The 19,170-nt window shown below is 40.8% G+C and overlaps 1 protein-coding gene across 2 annotated transcripts in view; it reads right to left on the bottom strand.

The window, feature by feature from the left end:
- Positions 1-8,908: 8,908 nt before the first annotated feature.
- The window catches only part of LOC100552532 (membrane primary amine oxidase), a 43,008-nt gene continuing 32,746 nt past the window's right edge, over positions 8,909-19,170 (bottom strand). For both annotated transcript variants that reach the window (XM_016994510.2, XM_003222492.3), the window contains exons 2-4: positions 18,622-18,907; positions 13,219-13,348; positions 8,909-10,800 (exon numbers count right to left, since the gene is read on the bottom strand). In XM_016994510.2, the coding sequence (XP_016849999.2) occupies positions 10,516-10,800; positions 13,219-13,348; positions 18,622-18,907 (701 nt within the window). In that variant the 3' untranslated portion in view covers positions 8,909-10,515. The remainder of the gene's footprint in view (positions 10,801-13,218; positions 13,349-18,621; positions 18,908-19,170) is intronic.

A 19,170-nucleotide genomic window follows, 5' to 3' on the forward strand; every position in this document is an offset into this window, starting at 1 on the left:
TTTATTATTTGGCTGTTTTTGGTTTGTTTTGTTTTTGTTTTGATTTTGTTTGTTTTTGTTTTGAGTTTTGTTTCTGTTTTTTTGGAATTGTAATGGAGGCATATGACCTGCTAAGTACTGGCTGCCTGCTTCCCGAGATCCGGGTGATCTATTTGCGTCACCCCCCCTGAGCCCGAGGAAGCCCCCGTCAAGTGGCCAGGGCCACCCGTCCATCCGCAGCGGCCAAGCAGGCAGAGGCGCCCCTTATGGGAACTGGCCCCACAAAAAGCCTCCCAAGCGGAAGTCCTGAGGGAGAAGGTCAAGAAGCAGCGGGAGGAGAGGCAGCTCCGAAGACCGACACGGCAGGAGCCCCCTGCCTTACAAAGCAAGCCCCACAGGCTTGGGAAGACCGGCAAGGAAGGCCAGAAGGCACAGCAGGATTCCATCAAAAAGGATCTCCGGCCAGGGTTTGTGCGCCGGATGGCCAATGTGGAAGAGACAGAAGTCAAAAGGCAACAGTCCTTTCTCCCGAAGATGCCTCTGAGCACGGAACAGTGGAGCCCGCCCAAAATCATTCCTCGGCCTCGAGCCGGTCCATGCCCTCCTCCCGCAACAACCCTCGCACCGTCCCCTCACCCCTGGCCAGTGACCTGGATGTACCGTTTCCCACCCTTGATCTCAACTTCATAATTCGCGGACCATGATTATCTGATCGATGGGCAACCCTCAGGCAGCGAAGCATTCATCTGAGCAAAAGGAGGAAGAAGCGGCAGAAGTTAGAGGGTAACATTAAGGATCCTCAGGAAACAAAGGGTCCATCCAGCAACATAACAAGAGAAGAAAGAAAAGCCATTTGAGAAAAAGGCCCTGGAAATAGCACCAAAAAAGCCCCCGTATTGTTCCGATATTTGGATGACACCTTCACCATTTGAAGTCATGGAGAAGAAAAACAGAACAGGTTCCTGCATCACATCAACAACATCCACCCAAACATCCAATTTACCTTGGAAAAAGAAAATGAAGGAAATCAACCATTTCTAGATGTCCTAGTCATCAGCAAACCAAATCAACCATTGAGCCACACGGTTTACAGAAAGACTACGCACACTGATGGATACCCAGATAAAAACTCCAACCATCACCCAGGTCAAAAAAACAAGCACAATTAAAGGATCTGCAAACCCCACCTGCTCCAATGTGAACTAAACCACCTAAACTGTGCTCTACCGGCTAGTGGGTATTCTACGACAGACATCAGGAGAGCTGGAAGAAGAAGAAAAGCCACAAGAACAAAGACAAAGATCCACCAGAAAGAAAAATATTTTTACCATAGGGAAGCTGATGAAGAAACACAACCTCCAAACAATATACAGACCCACGAAGAAAACTGAACAAATGCTACATTCAACAAAGAATAAGAAGGATCCTCTAACTACTACAGGAGTCGACCGTATACAATGCTGCTGTGGACAAGTCTACACAGGGACCTCAAACGAAGCGCTCGGACACAAATCAAAGAACACAAAAGGCATTGCAGACTAATTCAACCAGAGAAATTAGTTATAGCGGAATGCTTGATGAACCAACCTGGACACAAAATATTATTTGAGAACACACAAATACTAGACCACTCTGACAGCCTTTATGTCAGACTACACAGAGAAGCCATTGAAGTCCATGAGCAGGTGGTCATTTCAACAGAAAGCAGGAAACTGTGAAAATGAACAAAATCTGATTACCAGTATTTTAAAAAATCAGAATCAAGAACACCACTCGGAAACAGAACTCCAGACAGCCTCCAGGCAACAAAGCCCAGGCTAGCTCTATGCAGATACTCTCACTGATGGACTTTACAGGTTCATGACTAGTTTTGTTTTGAAGGGATTTGGAGGGGTTTATACTTTTTCAAATAGGGCAAATGGCAAATGCAAATGGGCTTGAAATGGGCCACTGTGTATCCCAGGGGGTGGAGTATAGGGGGCACTCGCGGAAGACTATTGTTATCTCGAGGAGGTAAGCCAGGTGGGGTGCACAGTTGTCCCAGTTTTCTATACCCATTGTCCCTTCAAAAGAAGCCCTAAAGGAATGAAATCTCTTTTATGGGAAAAAAATTTGCAGTACCTTCATCTGATACAGCTCTGACGTCCACAGACCACTGAGACCCCCACGAATGGCAGACCTGGACCAAACCTGGCACACAGAACCCCCTTAACCAACAGAAAATACAGGGGGTTTGGGAGGAATTGACAGTAATTTTGGGGAGATGTAGTTCACCTACATCCGGAGAGCAATGTGAAACCAAACCACTATGGATCTGGACCAAACTTGGAACAAATACATAAATTTGAACACTGGTGGGGTTTGGGGAAATAGACCTTGACATTTGGGAGTTGTAGTTGTTTGTATTTATAGTTCATCTACAATCAAAGAACATTCTGAATTCCACCAGTGATGGAATTGAACCAGACTGCACACAGAACTCCCACAACCAAGAGAGAGAGAGAAAGAAGGGTTTCATTGTTTCTGCACTCACTCCAGGAGACTATTATTGTACATTATTATTATGATTATAAGTCAGATAGTTGTAAGGGAGCCCCAAAGGTCATCTAGACCAGCCTCCTCCTTTCTGCCAGGCAGGAAGATAGAATTACTATTATATTATAATGTATTATTATTATTATTATTATTATTATTATTATTATTATTATTATTATTAGACTCAGTTGGAAGAGACCCCCAAAGGTCATCCAGTCTAGCCGCCTTCTTTCTGCCAGGCAGGAAGATAGAATTAGTATTATATTATAATGCATTATTATTATTATTATTATTATTATTATTATTATTATTATTATTATTATTCTCAGTTGGAAGAGACCCCCAAAGGTCATCTAGTCCAGCCCCCTGCACTTTTATATTATCATAGCAACAAAGACAAGCAAAGATAAGTTCATCCTCTTTTCCCTGTGCGACAGACTAGAGTGTAAAGGGATTGACAGCATGGGACTGTATTGATAGTGGACTGGTTTGAATTAAAATGTGTCCAGTTGTCCACACCGATCCTGAAATATAAACTGGGTTAACTGGTTTCATCCCACACTACTGGTAAGAACTCCCTGGACATCATGTGGACATCCAAGAGTGACTTCTAACCCAATTCAGAGATTCTGGCCATTGTATACAGGACCTTATGTTTCTCCTTTTCTACTCACAAGGAATTCCATAAGCCATCACTAAAAAACAATTGTCGTACATAAACCCATGAGAGTGAATGCACAACCCGGCCACAAAGTATGAGTGGGCAGTCGCTCTCTGGTCTCATAGAATCTGTATTTGGAGATAATATGGAGAACCTTGTTTAGAGATGCCGGGTGAAAGGGCACCAGGCAGTTGGCACTGAGTCCACTGGCCAGGGCAAGATCCAGGTGGAATGAGCACGATGCAAATGGTTTGGCTGGGTGGGTGGGAACATCCCAAGGAAGAGACAGGACTAGTTGAGTTCAAGGAGAGAAAGGGCTGGGACGGGAGAGGACCAGCTGTCGTTGGGTCAAGGAGCTGGCCCTTTTCATCATGTATAAAATAGTAAGATTTTGTCAGCTCCGATTGTGTTTAAGTGCAGGCCAAGGTCTTGAGGCACTGCACCCAGTCTGCCAATCACCACTGGGACCACCTCAACTGGCTTGTGCCAGAGTCTTTGCAATTCGATCTTTAAATCCTCATATTCTGTCAGCTTTTCCAGTTGTTTCTCATCAATCCTGCTGTCACCTGATATTGCAGTATCAACAATCCATACTTTGTTTTTTAACATGATTGTGAGGTCAGGAGTATTGTGTTCCAAAACCCTGTATTATTATTATTATTATTATTATTATTATTATTATTATTATTATTATTATTATCATCATCATCATTGAGGCTGGGTGGCCATCTGTCAGGGATGCTTTGCTTGTGCTTTTGGTGCACAAAGGCAGAAAGGGATTGGACTCAATGTCCCAAAGGGTCTCTTCCAACCCTCTTTTTATTATTGTTGTTGTTATTAATAATAATTATTATTATTGCTTGGTGGCCAACTATAGTCCGGCCCTCCAACAGTCCGAAGGATCATGAACTGGCCCCCTGTTTAAAAAGTTTGGGGACCCCTGGTATAAAGTCTTGTTATGATTGGATTCTTTGTATCTTTGAGATGACTTCAATGCAATGTTGACATGGCTTTCTCTATTGCTGTAGTCTATGGCTTTTTAATCTAATTTGAATACAGTTCCAACGTGACGTGAATCTCTGTGATCCTTTTGCTTCCTACACTTCCTTTCAGTGCTTCACCAACTGACAAAATCTAACTGACAAAAAACAACTGCCAAAGCTAAGCTCTGCCCTTTTAGAATCTTAAAGAGACAGGACAGCAGGTGATGTTCTGCCTCCTCGTGGCATGACAGTATCTCTTATATCCTTTGTATCCATAATAAAAGTGAAAATATAAGTATGTCTGTGTGTATGAGTGTAGTTGGGGCTCCCACTTCCACAGACAACTGTGACGCCACCAAGAGGGAGCCACCAAAGGCCCTCCCTCCATTGACACGGCATGTTCTAGAGAGACCCGTGAACATGTACAAGATATGCCCAAATTTGAATACTGGCAGGGTTTGCGGGGAATTGACCTTGACATTTGGGATTGGAGGTACAGGGAGTTTTAGTTCACCTACAATCCAAGAGCATTCTGAACCCCACTAACGATGGACCTGGATCTAACTTGGCACACAGAAACCCCATGACCAACAGAAAATACTGGAGGGATCTGGTGGGAATTGACCTTGATATTTGGGAGTTTTAGTTCACCTACAATCCAAGAGCACTCTGAACCCCCCTAACGATGGACCTGGATCTAACTTGGCACACAGAAACCCCATGACCAACAGAAAATACTGGAGGGATCTGGTGGGAATTGACCTTGATATTTGGGAGTTGTAGTTCATCTACATCCAGAGAAACTGCGACCCTCACCGATGATAGACCTGGATCAAACTTGGCACACAGAATCCCCATGACCAACTGAACATACTGGAGTGGTTTTGGGGTAACTGACGTTGATTTCTGGGAGTTGTAGTTCACCTACATCCAGAGTCACTGTGAGCCCACCAACAATAGAGTGTGACCAAACTTGGCACACAAAACCCCCATGACCCACTGAACGTACTGGAGGGGTTTGAGGGCACTGACCCACCAAGGTGGGAGTTGTAGTTCATCACATAGTTTGCATCTCAAGCGAACTTGCTACACATGCCCAACATTAAGTACTAATGGAGTTTAAAGTGGTTAACCAGCCATGATGTGAGTTGTAGTTTACCCAAAACCTTAGCAATAAGGTAGCAATAATTCTTGTGTAGCCACTGATCACACAATGTACCTAATACATACTCTAATAGCATGTTTCTCTCCATAAATCTGTTTCTCCACCAGTTGTTCTCTCTAAGGAGGCACACAGCTCTAAATAATATTTATTTATTTTTACTAGTTTTCCTTTTAGAATAGATTAGTTCTGAGCATTCCCAGGCACCTGATCACATGGGGTAAATATGGGTCTATCTTGTGTTATTGTCCCGAAGTCCCTGGATGCTGTGTCGATGAAGAGGAGCAACTTCTGTCCTGATTCATGGTTTCTGATTAGTGTAGACAAGCACTCAGGCTTCTCCTAGTCTACTCAGTAGGAATTCCATTAGAAATGATAAAATAGATAATTGTCATACATAAACCCATGAGAGAACACATGCAACTCAGCACACATAGTATGAGTGGGTAGTCGTTTTCTGTTATTGTATACGTTTTCCAAATGCAATAAAATATTGTTGTTAAAGAGGAAAGAGTGAAAAATTAAAAATGCCAAAAAAGCCTCTTCCAAATAAGTGACGTACTCATTTTAGTTAATTGTTATGTACATTTAAAGAAATCTTGAAGAGCTCAAATTAAACTATAGTTGCAATCTTATATCATCCACCAGGTTTTTGTACGGAACCTAAATCCAACAGTCATTTTTTAAAATAATAAATATTATTAACACAGACACCATAGTGAATATTGGACAGTATCAACACTGCTATAGAATCCAGTTTCTGAATGAAGATTATCTACTTTGAACTGGGTTATAGGAGTCCACAGGAGCCCCGGTGGCGAAGTGCGTTAAAGCGCTGAGCTGCTGAACTTGCACCGGCTCTTTGGCTTAGAAATGGAGATGAGCACCAACCCCCAGAGTCAGACATGACTGGACTTAACGTCAGGGAAAACCTTTACCTTTACCTATTGTATGTCAGAAAACAGTGCTACATGTAGTACTTGAGAACCCATTACTGTTTTTAGCAGGAAATGCAATGGCGTTTTTATGTTTAATATAATTAATCACCATGGTTACAAGTCAATCTGGAAGATTGGTCTACATATTAAGTTTAAACAGCTATACTACCACGAAAACACATAAAAATGATATGTCTTCTTAAGTGACTGTGTCTTTTCATTGTGTGGCCATACCACAGAAAGAACTATTCCCATGAGAAACAACTTGTCAAAAGCCTGTGTTCTTGAGATCATGTACAAACTGGCACGGACTCTGAAGTCCACCGGGAAGGTCCTCCTCTCGGTCACACCGCCTTCACAAGTGCAGTTGGTGGGGACGAGGGAGAAGGCCTTCTCGGTGGTGGCTCCTCGGCTCTGGAACGCCCTCCCAAGGAAAATTAGGCTGGCCCTCACCCTCCAATGTTTTCGGTCCAACTTAAAAGCTTGGCTCTTTAACCAAGCTTGCCAATAGATATAAAGCCCAAAAGGTTCAGATTGTAGACCCATTGGTTTTCTCACTGAAAGCACTTTATATGACTGGTTGGTTGTTATTCGTTTTAAGTCTATAATTACCATAACATTTTATTGATGTGTATTTTAGGGTTGATTGATTTTACTGTGGTATAGTTATGTATCGAAGATGTGATTTGTGTTTCCTTTTGATATTGATGTATCTGTAATTATTGCACCGTATATATTGTTACATTACGAGTGCTTTGTAAGTCCCTTTTGGCAGATGGTGGTGGGGTAGAAATAAAGTATCATCATCATCATCATCATCATCATCATCATCATCATCATCATCATCATCATCATCATGGCTAAAGGTACCTCCACCCAGGCCAAGGCCACAAGAGAATACATTCTGGAAATTTTGAATACATTACAATTTTGAACACCTCAACCAGCATGCCCATGATGCACACTGCCTGGGGATCCTGAGTTGTAATTCACATAATTTACTTTCCCAAGTTATGTACTTCCCAGCTCCAATTCTGGGACCTAAACTGGAGATGCTAGAATTTGGAACTCTGAACCCTAAACTGCAAAAAATAGGAATGCTAGGACTACCCTAGGCCTTGAGATTTTAGGACACAAAATTGAGAACAAAGATCAACTGTATGCAAGATCACAGGACCCTACTGTTATTGCAAGAATGACATTTTAAGAGGCAGCCCTGGTTATGTAACTAGGCATGATTTACGAAGCATCATCCACAGCTGCACAGAGTATGTCTCTCAGACCAAAAACATCAAGTCTAACAATGTAAGAAAACACACACATTTTTCAAGCAGTGCTCGCAATTTGAGATTCCTCTCATTCACTCTGAGAAATGGAGAAGAGAAGGCAAATGCTGAAATCTGGCAATCTTTGTGCAGTTTCCAGACTGTATGACCATGTTCTAGCAGCATTTTCTCCTGATTTTTCTCCTGCATCTGTGGTTGGCATCATAAGAGGATCTTTTGAAGATGCCAGCCACAGATGCAGGCAAAACGTTTGGAGAAAATGCAGCTAGAACAAGGCCATACAGCCCAGAAACACATAACATTCCAGTGATTCCGACAGTGAAAGCCTTCAACAATACATTACACACAGCATTGCTGGTTTGGGAAAGGCCAGAAGACTTGATCTCCTAGTGTTTATACCAAACCATCACAAATCAGTTTCTATGGTTTCTGCCTGTCAGATGTGCTATTCTCTTCTGCGATTGAAGCCATGGGCACACACATTCCAAGTTATTTCACCAATTCAGTTTCAAGCAGACTTTTTTCCCAAAGTCCCTAACCCACTTGATGTGTGTTTACATTGTAGCTTATTTTTGTCTAACTTGCATACCCTGGACTCTTAGTCATAGAATCATAGAGTTGGAAAAGACCCTGTGGGCCATCCAGTCCAACCCCCTGCCAAGAAGCAGGAAAATTGCATTAAAAACACCCCCTGATAGATGGCCATCCAGTCTCTGCTTAAAAGCCTCCAAAGGAGCCTCCACCACACCCCAAGGCAGAGAGTTCCACTGCCAAACAGCTCTCACAGTGAGGAAGTTCTTCCTGATGTTCAGATGGAATCTCCTTTCCTGTAGATGAAGTACTTTGGCCATATCATGAGAAGACACGAAAGCTTGGAGAAGAGAATGATGCTGAGGGAAATGGAAGGAAAAAGGAAGAGGGGCCAACCAAGGGCTTGACTTTGAAAGAGCTGGAAGTGGCGATGGCTGACAGGGAGCTCTGGTGTGGGCTGGTCCATGAGGTCACGAAGAGTCGGAAGCGACTGAATGAATAAACAAACTTGTTGAAGCTGAAAATATAATTGCATCGGAAAACCTAGAGATTCTTACAGAGGTGTTTCTAAATTTCTAAATTGCCGCCGCCACCCCCACGCACACACACCCTTCCTGCATGTTTCTAATATTGATTAGTATGCACGGATTTAATGTATTTGATATGACTGATGAGGAGTAACAATTTTTTTGAACACAACTACTATCTATCTCTGGTTTGCACTTACAGTGAAATAACACTGCAATCCTAATTTGTTAAGCATCGAAAAGTACTGCATCAGGGTATTTTCCAAAGATTTTCCCACTTCTTTCCTGTGGTACCACACCACAGTATCACTTTTTAAAATTATGTTTAATTTTTTTGCTAATGGTGTAATAGCATTATGATTACATACTGTAATAGCTATATTACATCTTAATGAGTACAAATAACATGCTTTGTTTAAACAAGGTGGTCTGAAACAACTTATTATCATGATAAACACTAATGAAAAATAGCAGAGGGTCAATTCTGCAAGACCTTGGCACTGATAGGAGTACTGAAATGTTGCAACCAGGCCCATAGCTTCAGCACCCCCCCCCCTCGAAATTCTCAGGGTGGCCCACAAGAAGGCCTTACATTTATTATTTAAACTGTTACGTTTATTCATATCATGATCTGATCACCATGCTCAATATATCCCATATACATGGGGGTATTGGGATAACGATACAAAAGGTTTGCTAGGGTAGATCCCCTCTCGCTCAGACTCAGCACCCCCCCCCCCCCAATCAAAATCCTGGCTACGGGCCTGGCTGCAACAGTATAATGACAATGGACCCTTGGTATTTCTTAAGATTTGGTTGTATGACCCACTCTGGATATCAAAATCCCATTATATACAATGATGTAATAAAATACATAAAGTGTCCCTTATGTAAAACAGCAAAACCAAGGACAGTTTTCAAGAATTTTGGCAATATTTTCAAGCTGGGGTTGGGGGTGTGAATTTGTGGATGCAGAATTTGTGGACATGGAAGATCAACTATATAGCATAATAGCATTACTACAACTATATATCTCTATCTATATATTGGAAGCAAACCAATTATGCAGCATGAGGTGGTTCAAATTGGGATGGTGATAATAACTGCAGATAAAAAACTTCAAAATCATGTGATTACAACACAAACATGGCAAGTGTGTGTTATAAAGAATCAATGAGTTATTATTGTGAGTACAACTGGATCGGTTTTTCAACAGTATAACCCGTCATAACAGGGTTGTGTGATAAGGACCTGTATCTCTCAACATTTGGACTATTCCAGATCATTAGCACAAAACTAATGCAATCTCATTATGAACATATTCCATGTCTATATCAGTTAACATGGATTACTTTCCAAGTTTACAAATAAAAAATAATGGGAATTGAAATTTGATGATGGTACTGGGAATTTATTGTTTTACATCTGTAGCCTACTTTATAAAATTTGAGTCCATAGGGAAAAAAGGAGAGAAAAAATGATTGTTTAGTCCAGCAAGCCATAGCGAAGATCAAGGATGGGCAACGGTGGCATCCAAGGTATTTTTGTTATGTAATTCCCACAACTCTTTACCACTGGTTTGGATAGGGCTGATGACAGTTGTAGGTAAAAAAACATCTGGGAGGCCACAGTTGTGTATACATATACCCATTAGCTTCTCCAACAAACATGAGCATTTAGGAGAAGCAGACTAATATGCGATATGATGTTCACCTAAACAATCTGGTATGGAGAAAAAGAACTGCAGTTTCTTTACCAGTTCACAACTGTGCACAACGCAAGCAGGTCAATCTTAAGGTTTAGATTTAAATGACTGAACAGAAGAAAAAAATCAGAACTAATGGTCCTTAGATATCAGGGTGAACAGTTTCCACCACTCCAAACATAACCAGCCATCCAAAATACAGAAGATCTCAGAGTCTTGTCAGATTTTGAAAGCCTTCAAAGGTGAAAGGCTGAAGTTTGGGCACACACGTTGCTGTTTTTGGCAGGCACGCAATATGGTTGACATCACAGGAAGTGAAGTCCTGCTCACTGGTGAAGAATACTCCATCGGGAGAATGTATGGAAGGGTCCTCATCAAAATAGTTATAAGGTCTCAGAAGGAAACCGACAGCATTCCCAAGTGTCACGGTGTTGGGGACATCCTCAGCATGTGGAATGTGCAGGAAGCCGGTGGTGATCCAGGCAACCAAGTCCTGATGTGGGGGAAAAAATAGGATTTGGTAAGAGAAAAGAACACAGTGGTGATTTAATGCTCACAAGGCTCCTTCCCTTCTATATCTTGCACCACAATATTGGCTTAATCACAGACTTCTGAAGGGAGCATACATTGGTAGCTGATGGAAGAAAACTCATGTTGATTAACACGCAATTAACGGCAATGTTTAACAGCTACACAAATGTCTAGCCATTGCCAGTAGGCACTGAGAGTTTCATCTATGCTGATGATCGTGCCATCACCGCCCAAGCAGGGAGCTTTGAAATGGTTGAACAGAAGCTCTCTGAAGCAGGTGCTTTTACTGCCATTACAGGGAAAACCAGCTGATCCCTAATGCAGCTAAAACGCAAACGTGTGCTTTTTGCCATAAGAACAAACAAGCATCTCGAGCTCTCAGGAATACCTGAGAAGGAATCCCACTGGAGCATTGCAGCACACCAAAATACTTGGGAGTTACCCTGGACCGTGCCCTGACATAAAAGAAGCACTGCTTATCAAGCAAAAAATGGGCACTAGAAATAACATCATATGAAAGCTGACTGGCACAACCTGGGGATCACAGCCAGACAACCTGGGGATCACAGCCTTGCGCTTTGCTACTCTGCTGCTAAATATGCATGTCTAGTGTGGAATACATCTCACCACATTAAAACAGTGGATGTGGCTCTTAATGAGACATGCCGCATCATCACAGGATGTCTATGCCCCACACCACTGGAGAAATTATACTGTTTATATATACTGCACCACCTGACATCTGCTGGGAAGTAGAAGCCAATAATGAAAGAACTAAGGCGCTGACATCTCTGGCCCATCCCCTGTTTGGGTATCAGCCAGCACACCAATGCCTTAAATCAAGAAATAGTTTTCTAAAATCTACAGAGATACTCGCAGGACAACCTCAGCAAGCAAGAGTCCAAAAGTGCCAAGCTAAAACCCAGAACCTCAATCAGTGGCTGATGCTGCATGAGAGACTCCCTTCTGGGCACACAGAAGACTGGCCGACTTGGAAGGCACTGAACAGACTGGACTCTGGCACCAAGAGATGCAAAGCCAACCTTAAGAAATGGGGCTACATATTGGAGTCCACGATATGTGAGTGTGGAGAAGAGCAAACCACAGACCACCTATTACAATGCAGTCTGATCCCTGGAAAAAACCATGAATTAAACCCCAACGTTTTTTAGTCTGAGAAAATATCTCTATGTCTTTATGGAGTGGAGCCCCAGTGGCGAAGTGTGTTAAAGCACTGAGCTGCTGAACTTGCAGACCGAAAGGTCCCAGGTTCAAATCCCGGGAGCAGAGTGAGCACCCGCTTTTAGCTCCAGCTTCTGCCAACCTAGCAATTTAAAAACATGCCAATGTGAGTAGATCAATAGGTACTGCTCCGGCAGGAAGGTAACGGCGCTCCCTGCAGTTATGCCGGCCACATGACCTTGGAGGTGTCTACGGACAACGCCGGCTCTTTGGCTTAGCAATGGAGATGAGCACCAACCCCCAGAGTCAGACATGACTGGACTTAATGTCAGGGGAAAGCTTTACCTTACCTTTATGGAGTATAGAAATCCAAAATCTGTATCTCCACTGCATGATTTGAACTTTACCTATTTTTTGTTTTTTTACTTGGGTTAAATTAAGTGGTTTACCCTGCATGAACCTGCATCAGCTTGCATGCATTGTATGGATGCACACAGGCTGATGCAACTCCCACAGTGCCTTAAATGGCTGTATAGAAGCATCCTGAGTAAATATGGTGAAATGCAAAAGCATAGTCCATGCGAGGAGAACTAAAAGGAGCACTAGCCCCCTCTACCTTCCCTGCTATGGAACCATTTCTGATTTTCTTAAATATCTGGGTCTAAAAATGGCAGTGGCGGCAACCAGGGGTGGTTGGCCCCCTGAGGCATTGCTGGCATTTTCCACTCTCTGCAAGATAACCCTCAACTTGTCCACAGGTCATATCAAAATCCATATTTTTAGCCTCAAAACCTTCCCTCAAGTTACACATGTGGTTGATTTACACACAAGTATATAGGGTATTGTACAGCTATGAAGGAAGAGGATGGAAATGAATAAAAATGATTCAAGGGATACTTACTGTTGTCATTTACAATGGAATAGAGTGAAGGAAGGATTAAAACCACCCTTCCACACATGGATTCTTCACTAAAAATACATCACGCCTATGTTTTCATTCATGGTAAGCATTCATGAGTTTATTTCCACCATTTCCTGACTATATCTCATATGCCAAACTAATGTCAACAAATGGTATGTAAATGACTTTTGCATAATTCCAGTTGTTCCATGTAAGGCCCATACCTAACCCAATGCTTTTGTGAGTTTTGAAGTGATAATAGCTAAAGATCAATCCCCTAGAATGAACCTCTCTCACCTCTTCAATAAGGCTCTCGTTATTTATGAAGTCAGCAAAGGCAACTGAAGGTGTCCATGGGTCATTCTGGTTATAGATACTGGTACTGAAGGGTTCGTTTTCTTTTCGCTTAGTGACGGCCAGCTTGTACCTAAAAAAAAGAAAGGAAGAAAAAGAGAACGGAAAGTCAGAAATAAAGCCCTGTCAAGACTGAAGGTTATCATTTTTTCCCTATGTGTGTAGTTTGGTAAGGCACTACAGGAGCACTCTGTTAAGAAATCTATGTGACCCAGACTTCCAGTGAAGAAATGAAGCTGTGAACACTGTCTTAGCAAGCTGGCCGAAACATGAGGATATCCCTGGAGGTTTATCAAGTGTATGAAGTTGAGAAATACATTCTCAGAAAGTAAAAGGACAGACACAAAACCCTCAAGACTCAAGGAATCTCACCTTCCTCACTGAAACAGAAGAAAGGGAAGAGGAAATTATGCATCAATAGTGTCATGCTTCTTAAAATACTATATTTACACAAGACTGGAAAAAAAATGAAAATATGTCCTCAAATCTATTGTTAAGTTTATCAATCTCATTGACAAAAAACATCTCTGAGAGGGAAACTGCATTTTTTTCCTCCATTGGAAATTGTAGAGATAAAAAAGGTTTTAAAAAGCTAATTAGTGGAATTATTTTTCAAGTCTGCCTGATGAAATTGTCTGATGAAAATCATTACAGGCTGAAACTGAATTGTTGAAAGCTTTCATGGCCGGACTCACAGGGTTGTTGTGTGATTTCTGGACTGTATGGCCATGTTCTAGAAGCATTCTCTCCTGATGTTTCACCCACATATATGGCAGGCATCCTCAGAGGTTGTACAGTATATCAATATATCTCACAACCTGAGGATGCCTGCCATAGATGTGGGCAAAACGTCAGGAGAGAATGCTTCTGGAACATGGCCATATAGCACAACAATCCTACACTGAATTAATTTGTTAAAGATTATGTTATAAGAATCATGGTAATTAAAATTGTTTCACCTAAGAACTCAATAGCCATATATCCTGGGCCAAGATGGAGCCTCTGAACTGCAAATGAAGCTGTAAATCAAACAGGAAGTGACCATAGAGATAAACTATAGAGAAAACTATAGAGCTTGTTATACAGTTTGAAATACAGAAAGCAGGGAAACAACTAAAAGAGCTGTAAGTAACAATGTACTAAAAGTGAAAGTGGCTGAAGGAGGCACTATAATAGCTCCATACCTCACAACCTCTGAGGATGCCTGCCATAGATGTGAGCGAAACGTCAGGAGATAATATTTCTGGAACAGGGCCATACAGCCCAGAAAAAACAGACAACAACCCTGTGATCCCGGCCATGAAAGCCTTCGACAACACAACTCTTTGAAAATTAGTAATTCGGGTTTAAAAAACAACATGTTGATTACAAAGATGACTGCAAGGTGAACAAGACCAAGATTCAAAAACCAGAAAGACCAGAAAGAAGCTTCCAGGAAAGGATCTATTCCACAAGAAAAAAAACAATGAGGGAAGTCTTGACCCAGTTAAGAACCATTAGAGATGGAATGAAAAATGGGAAGGCCAGGATTCACAAGATAAATACACAGGCTGAAGATTGTTTAAAGAAATGGAAACAAGATATGAAGAAAAATATGCAACAGATGCTAGACACAATGAGTTGTATTTTGAAGCAGCAGGAACAGCAAAAAACAGAAAATAAAGTTAATTGAAGAGGCACAAAAAAGATACAAATGGATTTCCAGAGAGATTCAGTTGAACTCCGAAGATTAGAGTATGTGCAAAGAGAAAACTCTTTGAGGCTGAGAGGAATACTGGAATCTGCATAGGAACTTGATGTGGCAATAACAGAAAATATGGCTGGACTCCTTGATAGACCAGAGCAAGTGGTCAAGATACAAATTGGCAGGACCTTTAGGGCCCAACCCCAACATGCAAAAAAGAATAAACTTCCAAGAGATGTGATTGTGTTGTTTACAAGAAAGAAAGTACGGAACGTTTTGCAAGCCCACACCAAAGATCCAATTAAAATAAAAAAATACTATGATTACAGTATTGAGAGAACTTCCATCGCAGACAATAAAGAAAAGAAGAGATTACTTCTTCCTGACAGATAAACTTAAGAAGAAATGTTATAGATTCAAATGCAAAAGCCCAGAAGGACTGATGATATCTTATAAAGGACAAGGTAAAGGTAAAGATAAAGGTTTCCCCTGACGTTAAGTCCAGACTCTGGGGGTTGGTGCTCATCTCCATTTCTAAGCCGAAGAGCTGGCGTTGTCCGTAGACACCTCCAAGGTCATGTGGCCGGCATGACTGCCTGGAACGCCGTTACCTTCCTGCCGGAGCGGTACCTATTGATCTACTCACATTGGCATGTTTTCAGACTGCTAAGTTGGCAGAAGCTGGAGCTAACAGCGGGCGCTCACTCTGCTCCCTGGGTTTGAACCTGGGACCTTTCAGTCTGCAAGTTCAGCAGCTCAGCGCTTTAACACACTGAGCCACCGGAGGCTCCATAAAGGACAAACATATTGGTTAATATAAGTCATGAACATCCAGGATTTCTATGAGAAGTTTGGAAAAAACCTAGATCCAGAGGAAAAATCAGGGGACAAAGGAGAAAGACAACACTTGGGAGGGTAGGAAAAGATGGCAATCTCAATAGATCCTAGATAATGAAGACATTAAACTACAGTGGCACACCACTCCACAAAATGAAGAAGCATTGGATGATCCTCTACTATTTCAAGATCGAGGACCCTGAGGTCTTTAAATATAAATGGACTAAACTCACCAAACAAGAAAAGACCTTTTCATTATTTGCCATAACCAAAGCCAAAAAGCAATTCCCACTCAAGATTTATGGATTACAAAAATGATGGATCTGGCAGAAATTGAGAGATTAATCAGGTTTATACAATCGCCAAACCTTGCCAAACTTGAAGAAGAAATTGAATACTGTAATAATTAGAGACAAACAAATGTACTAGACTTATATTAGACATTATATACTAGACTTATATTAGATTCTTCCAGGTTGAAGAAGCATGACAGCCTCTTATTGACTATTTGATAGGAGCAAAGAAAATGAAAATATTGGGTTTTCTATAGCATTGAGGTAAAAATAGTATAACAGGGATGTAGAAATACAGTAGAGTCTCACTTATCCAACCTAAACGGGCCGGCAGAACATTGGATAAGCAAATATGTTGGATAATAAGGAGAGATTAAGGAGAAGCCTATTAAACATCAAATTAGGTAATGATTTTACAAATTAAACACCAAAACATCATGTTATACAACAAATTTGACAGAAAAAGTAGTTCAATACGCAGGAATGTTATGTTGTAATTACTGTATTTACGAATTTAGCACCAAAATATCACGATATATTGAACACATTGACTGCAAAAATGCGTTGGATAATCCAGAACGTTGGATAAGTGAGTGTTGGATAAGTGAGACTCTACTGTAACAAGAAAAGGAAAAATAGAGAGGTCAGTGATAAGAATAACAGGGTCTCCACTATAGTATCCAAGGGATCCTGAAAAGCTAATCAACTAAAGATATGAAGTTTTTACAAAAAAATAATATTTTTTATTATTATGAAGTGGACAGCAGAGACAGGGTAGGAATTGTTAGGGCTTTCTATTTTCAATTTCTCAACTTTTCTATCACCTTTACTTTAAAAAATTGTATATCCTGTTTTAGATTAGAAAAGAATTATTATTATTATTATTATTATTATTATTATTATTATTTTAACATCATAGAAACCTTTTTAGTATTAGACAGCAATGGAAGAAGATGAAAATGTAAAATGTTTGTTTTAATTGTAACTTTTAAATATTATGTTGTTAGCATCTAATGATTGCTAATTGTGAGGCCACCCTGAGTCCACCCCCCTCACCGGTGGATAGAAGGACAGGATATAAATGTGTGTCTGTCTGAAATGTTAAAAGTGTCCCCATTCTATATCCACTCTTGTACCTCTCCCGATTCCTCATATATTTACAATAATAATTATATGAAGAGAAAAAAAGCAATCTATGTGACCCTACCTACAAATCCCAGTATTTCGTAGGATGTTGTTATGGCTTTCAATTGGAATCATAGCACTGTCATTGTCAGTATGAATCCATACAACACAAAAACAAAGGTGGTAGATCACAGCAGGACTTATCACATAATATTCCTTTTCTGTTGTTCTTCCAGTGGAAAACTGTTGGAAGGCATTCCTTTTACAAAATGATGTCATTAACAGATTACTTGTATTTGTAAAAGAAACAATTTCCAGGTAAGAGAGGAGCAAAGTGATATCTCAGCCAAAAACATTATTGCCTGCCTTGTGCAATAAACGCCAAAGAAAGCCAACAGTTTATAACTAAAGACAGAGAAAGAATAAAGCTTAACAATGAAATAAATATTTGCCACAATGGAGGGCAAACAATGCTTCATTCCACAAATGCAATACAAAGTCCTCCACATAATGATTAACATCCTTTTAATATTTATCTTGCCATGGCCACAGATTTCCTAGAACCCCAATGATTTTTGCAATGGTTGCAAGAGGCTTTCCCCATTTTGCCGCAGTGGTTCACTACTGAATTGAAACCGTTCTCTGGCTAAAATCTCCTCTTGGATGGATGCCTGGCTTCTTAAATGTTTCACTTTAGTGGGGTTGGAGGTCATTCTGTTCCACTGAGAACGGTTTTCCAATAAAGATGTAGGCAGCATACAATCTTAGGGCAAATATTCCCTAGAGTACATGAATTCACCCCAGGAATAGAAAATAATTCACTTGAGCTTTATGCTTTGGAGTTTTTGTCTGGATCACATCTAAGAATATCACATATTTAGGATTCCGGTGGTGCATTTTGGAGAAATGATAGCGTAGATGGGTGCTAATAATATGAACGGCCAAAATATGTACTGTGGAAAACACGCACGAATACCTTTCAGTCAACGAGAAAAGAGTGTAACAAAAATGCTTTCAAAATATGTTAGAAAAAAATAGAGTTTCATGGCTTCACTCAAACAAAAGATAAATGTAAATGCAGGTGGTGTTCAGAAAAATACCATGACATTGGGAAAGAATTGTTTTTCATATCTTTTGTTTACCCATCTCAGAGTGCATCTACAATGTAAACTTAATGAAGTTTGATGCTACTTTAACTGCCGGGATTTTTCTGTCAAGAGTGCTGGTGCCTACTGGACTACAGACCCCAAGATTCCATAGCATTAAGTTAAAGTGTTGTCAAACTGAATTAATGCTACAATGTAGAAGCTCCCTTACATAGAACCGCAGTGATGGATATATACAGACCAAAGGGGTATTTTGAAACATTTAATGATCCAACACCAAGTTTATAAGACATGGACTTACCTGCTCCAGCTAACAGATCTCTCCATAGGATCCGTCTCTGGTAGGTGATCCCCAGCAAAGCTGATCAACTGGATGCGATAGCCACGTTTGTGTCCCCATTTGTTATTGCTATTTGCTGCAAAATATACGTATCTTGGCATGTTGTCATGGAGGCGGAAGGCTGCTTTGTCCTCAGTATCCAGTACATTTTTCACCATTTTCATTTGGCGGATCTCATTGTCCGGACTCCAAGGGGCCTTTATGTTCTCAAAGGTCATGTCATTAGAAATCAAGGAATTTTTCACACCTACAAGAAAAAGACAAGAGATAGTGTTGTATTACTTATATTTGCATATTGGTGATGGCTCTCTCATAGGTATGACAATGACTTGATAATAAAAGCTTAATCTGTTGAGTTTCTCATTATTATTTATCCATTACAAGTATGGAGTTTGGTAAGAATCTTGAGTTCAAAAACCAAACTTTTGTAGCAAGAAACTACCAAAAATGCCTTGCCGAGCTTATCTCAGTATCAATAAAAAACAGCATGAATTATCAGACAATATTAAA

This window comes from Anolis carolinensis, chromosome 6 (assembly GCF_035594765.1).
Source record: "Anolis carolinensis isolate JA03-04 chromosome 6, rAnoCar3.1.pri, whole genome shotgun sequence".
NCBI lineage: Eukaryota > Metazoa > Chordata > Lepidosauria > Squamata > Dactyloidae > Anolis > Anolis carolinensis.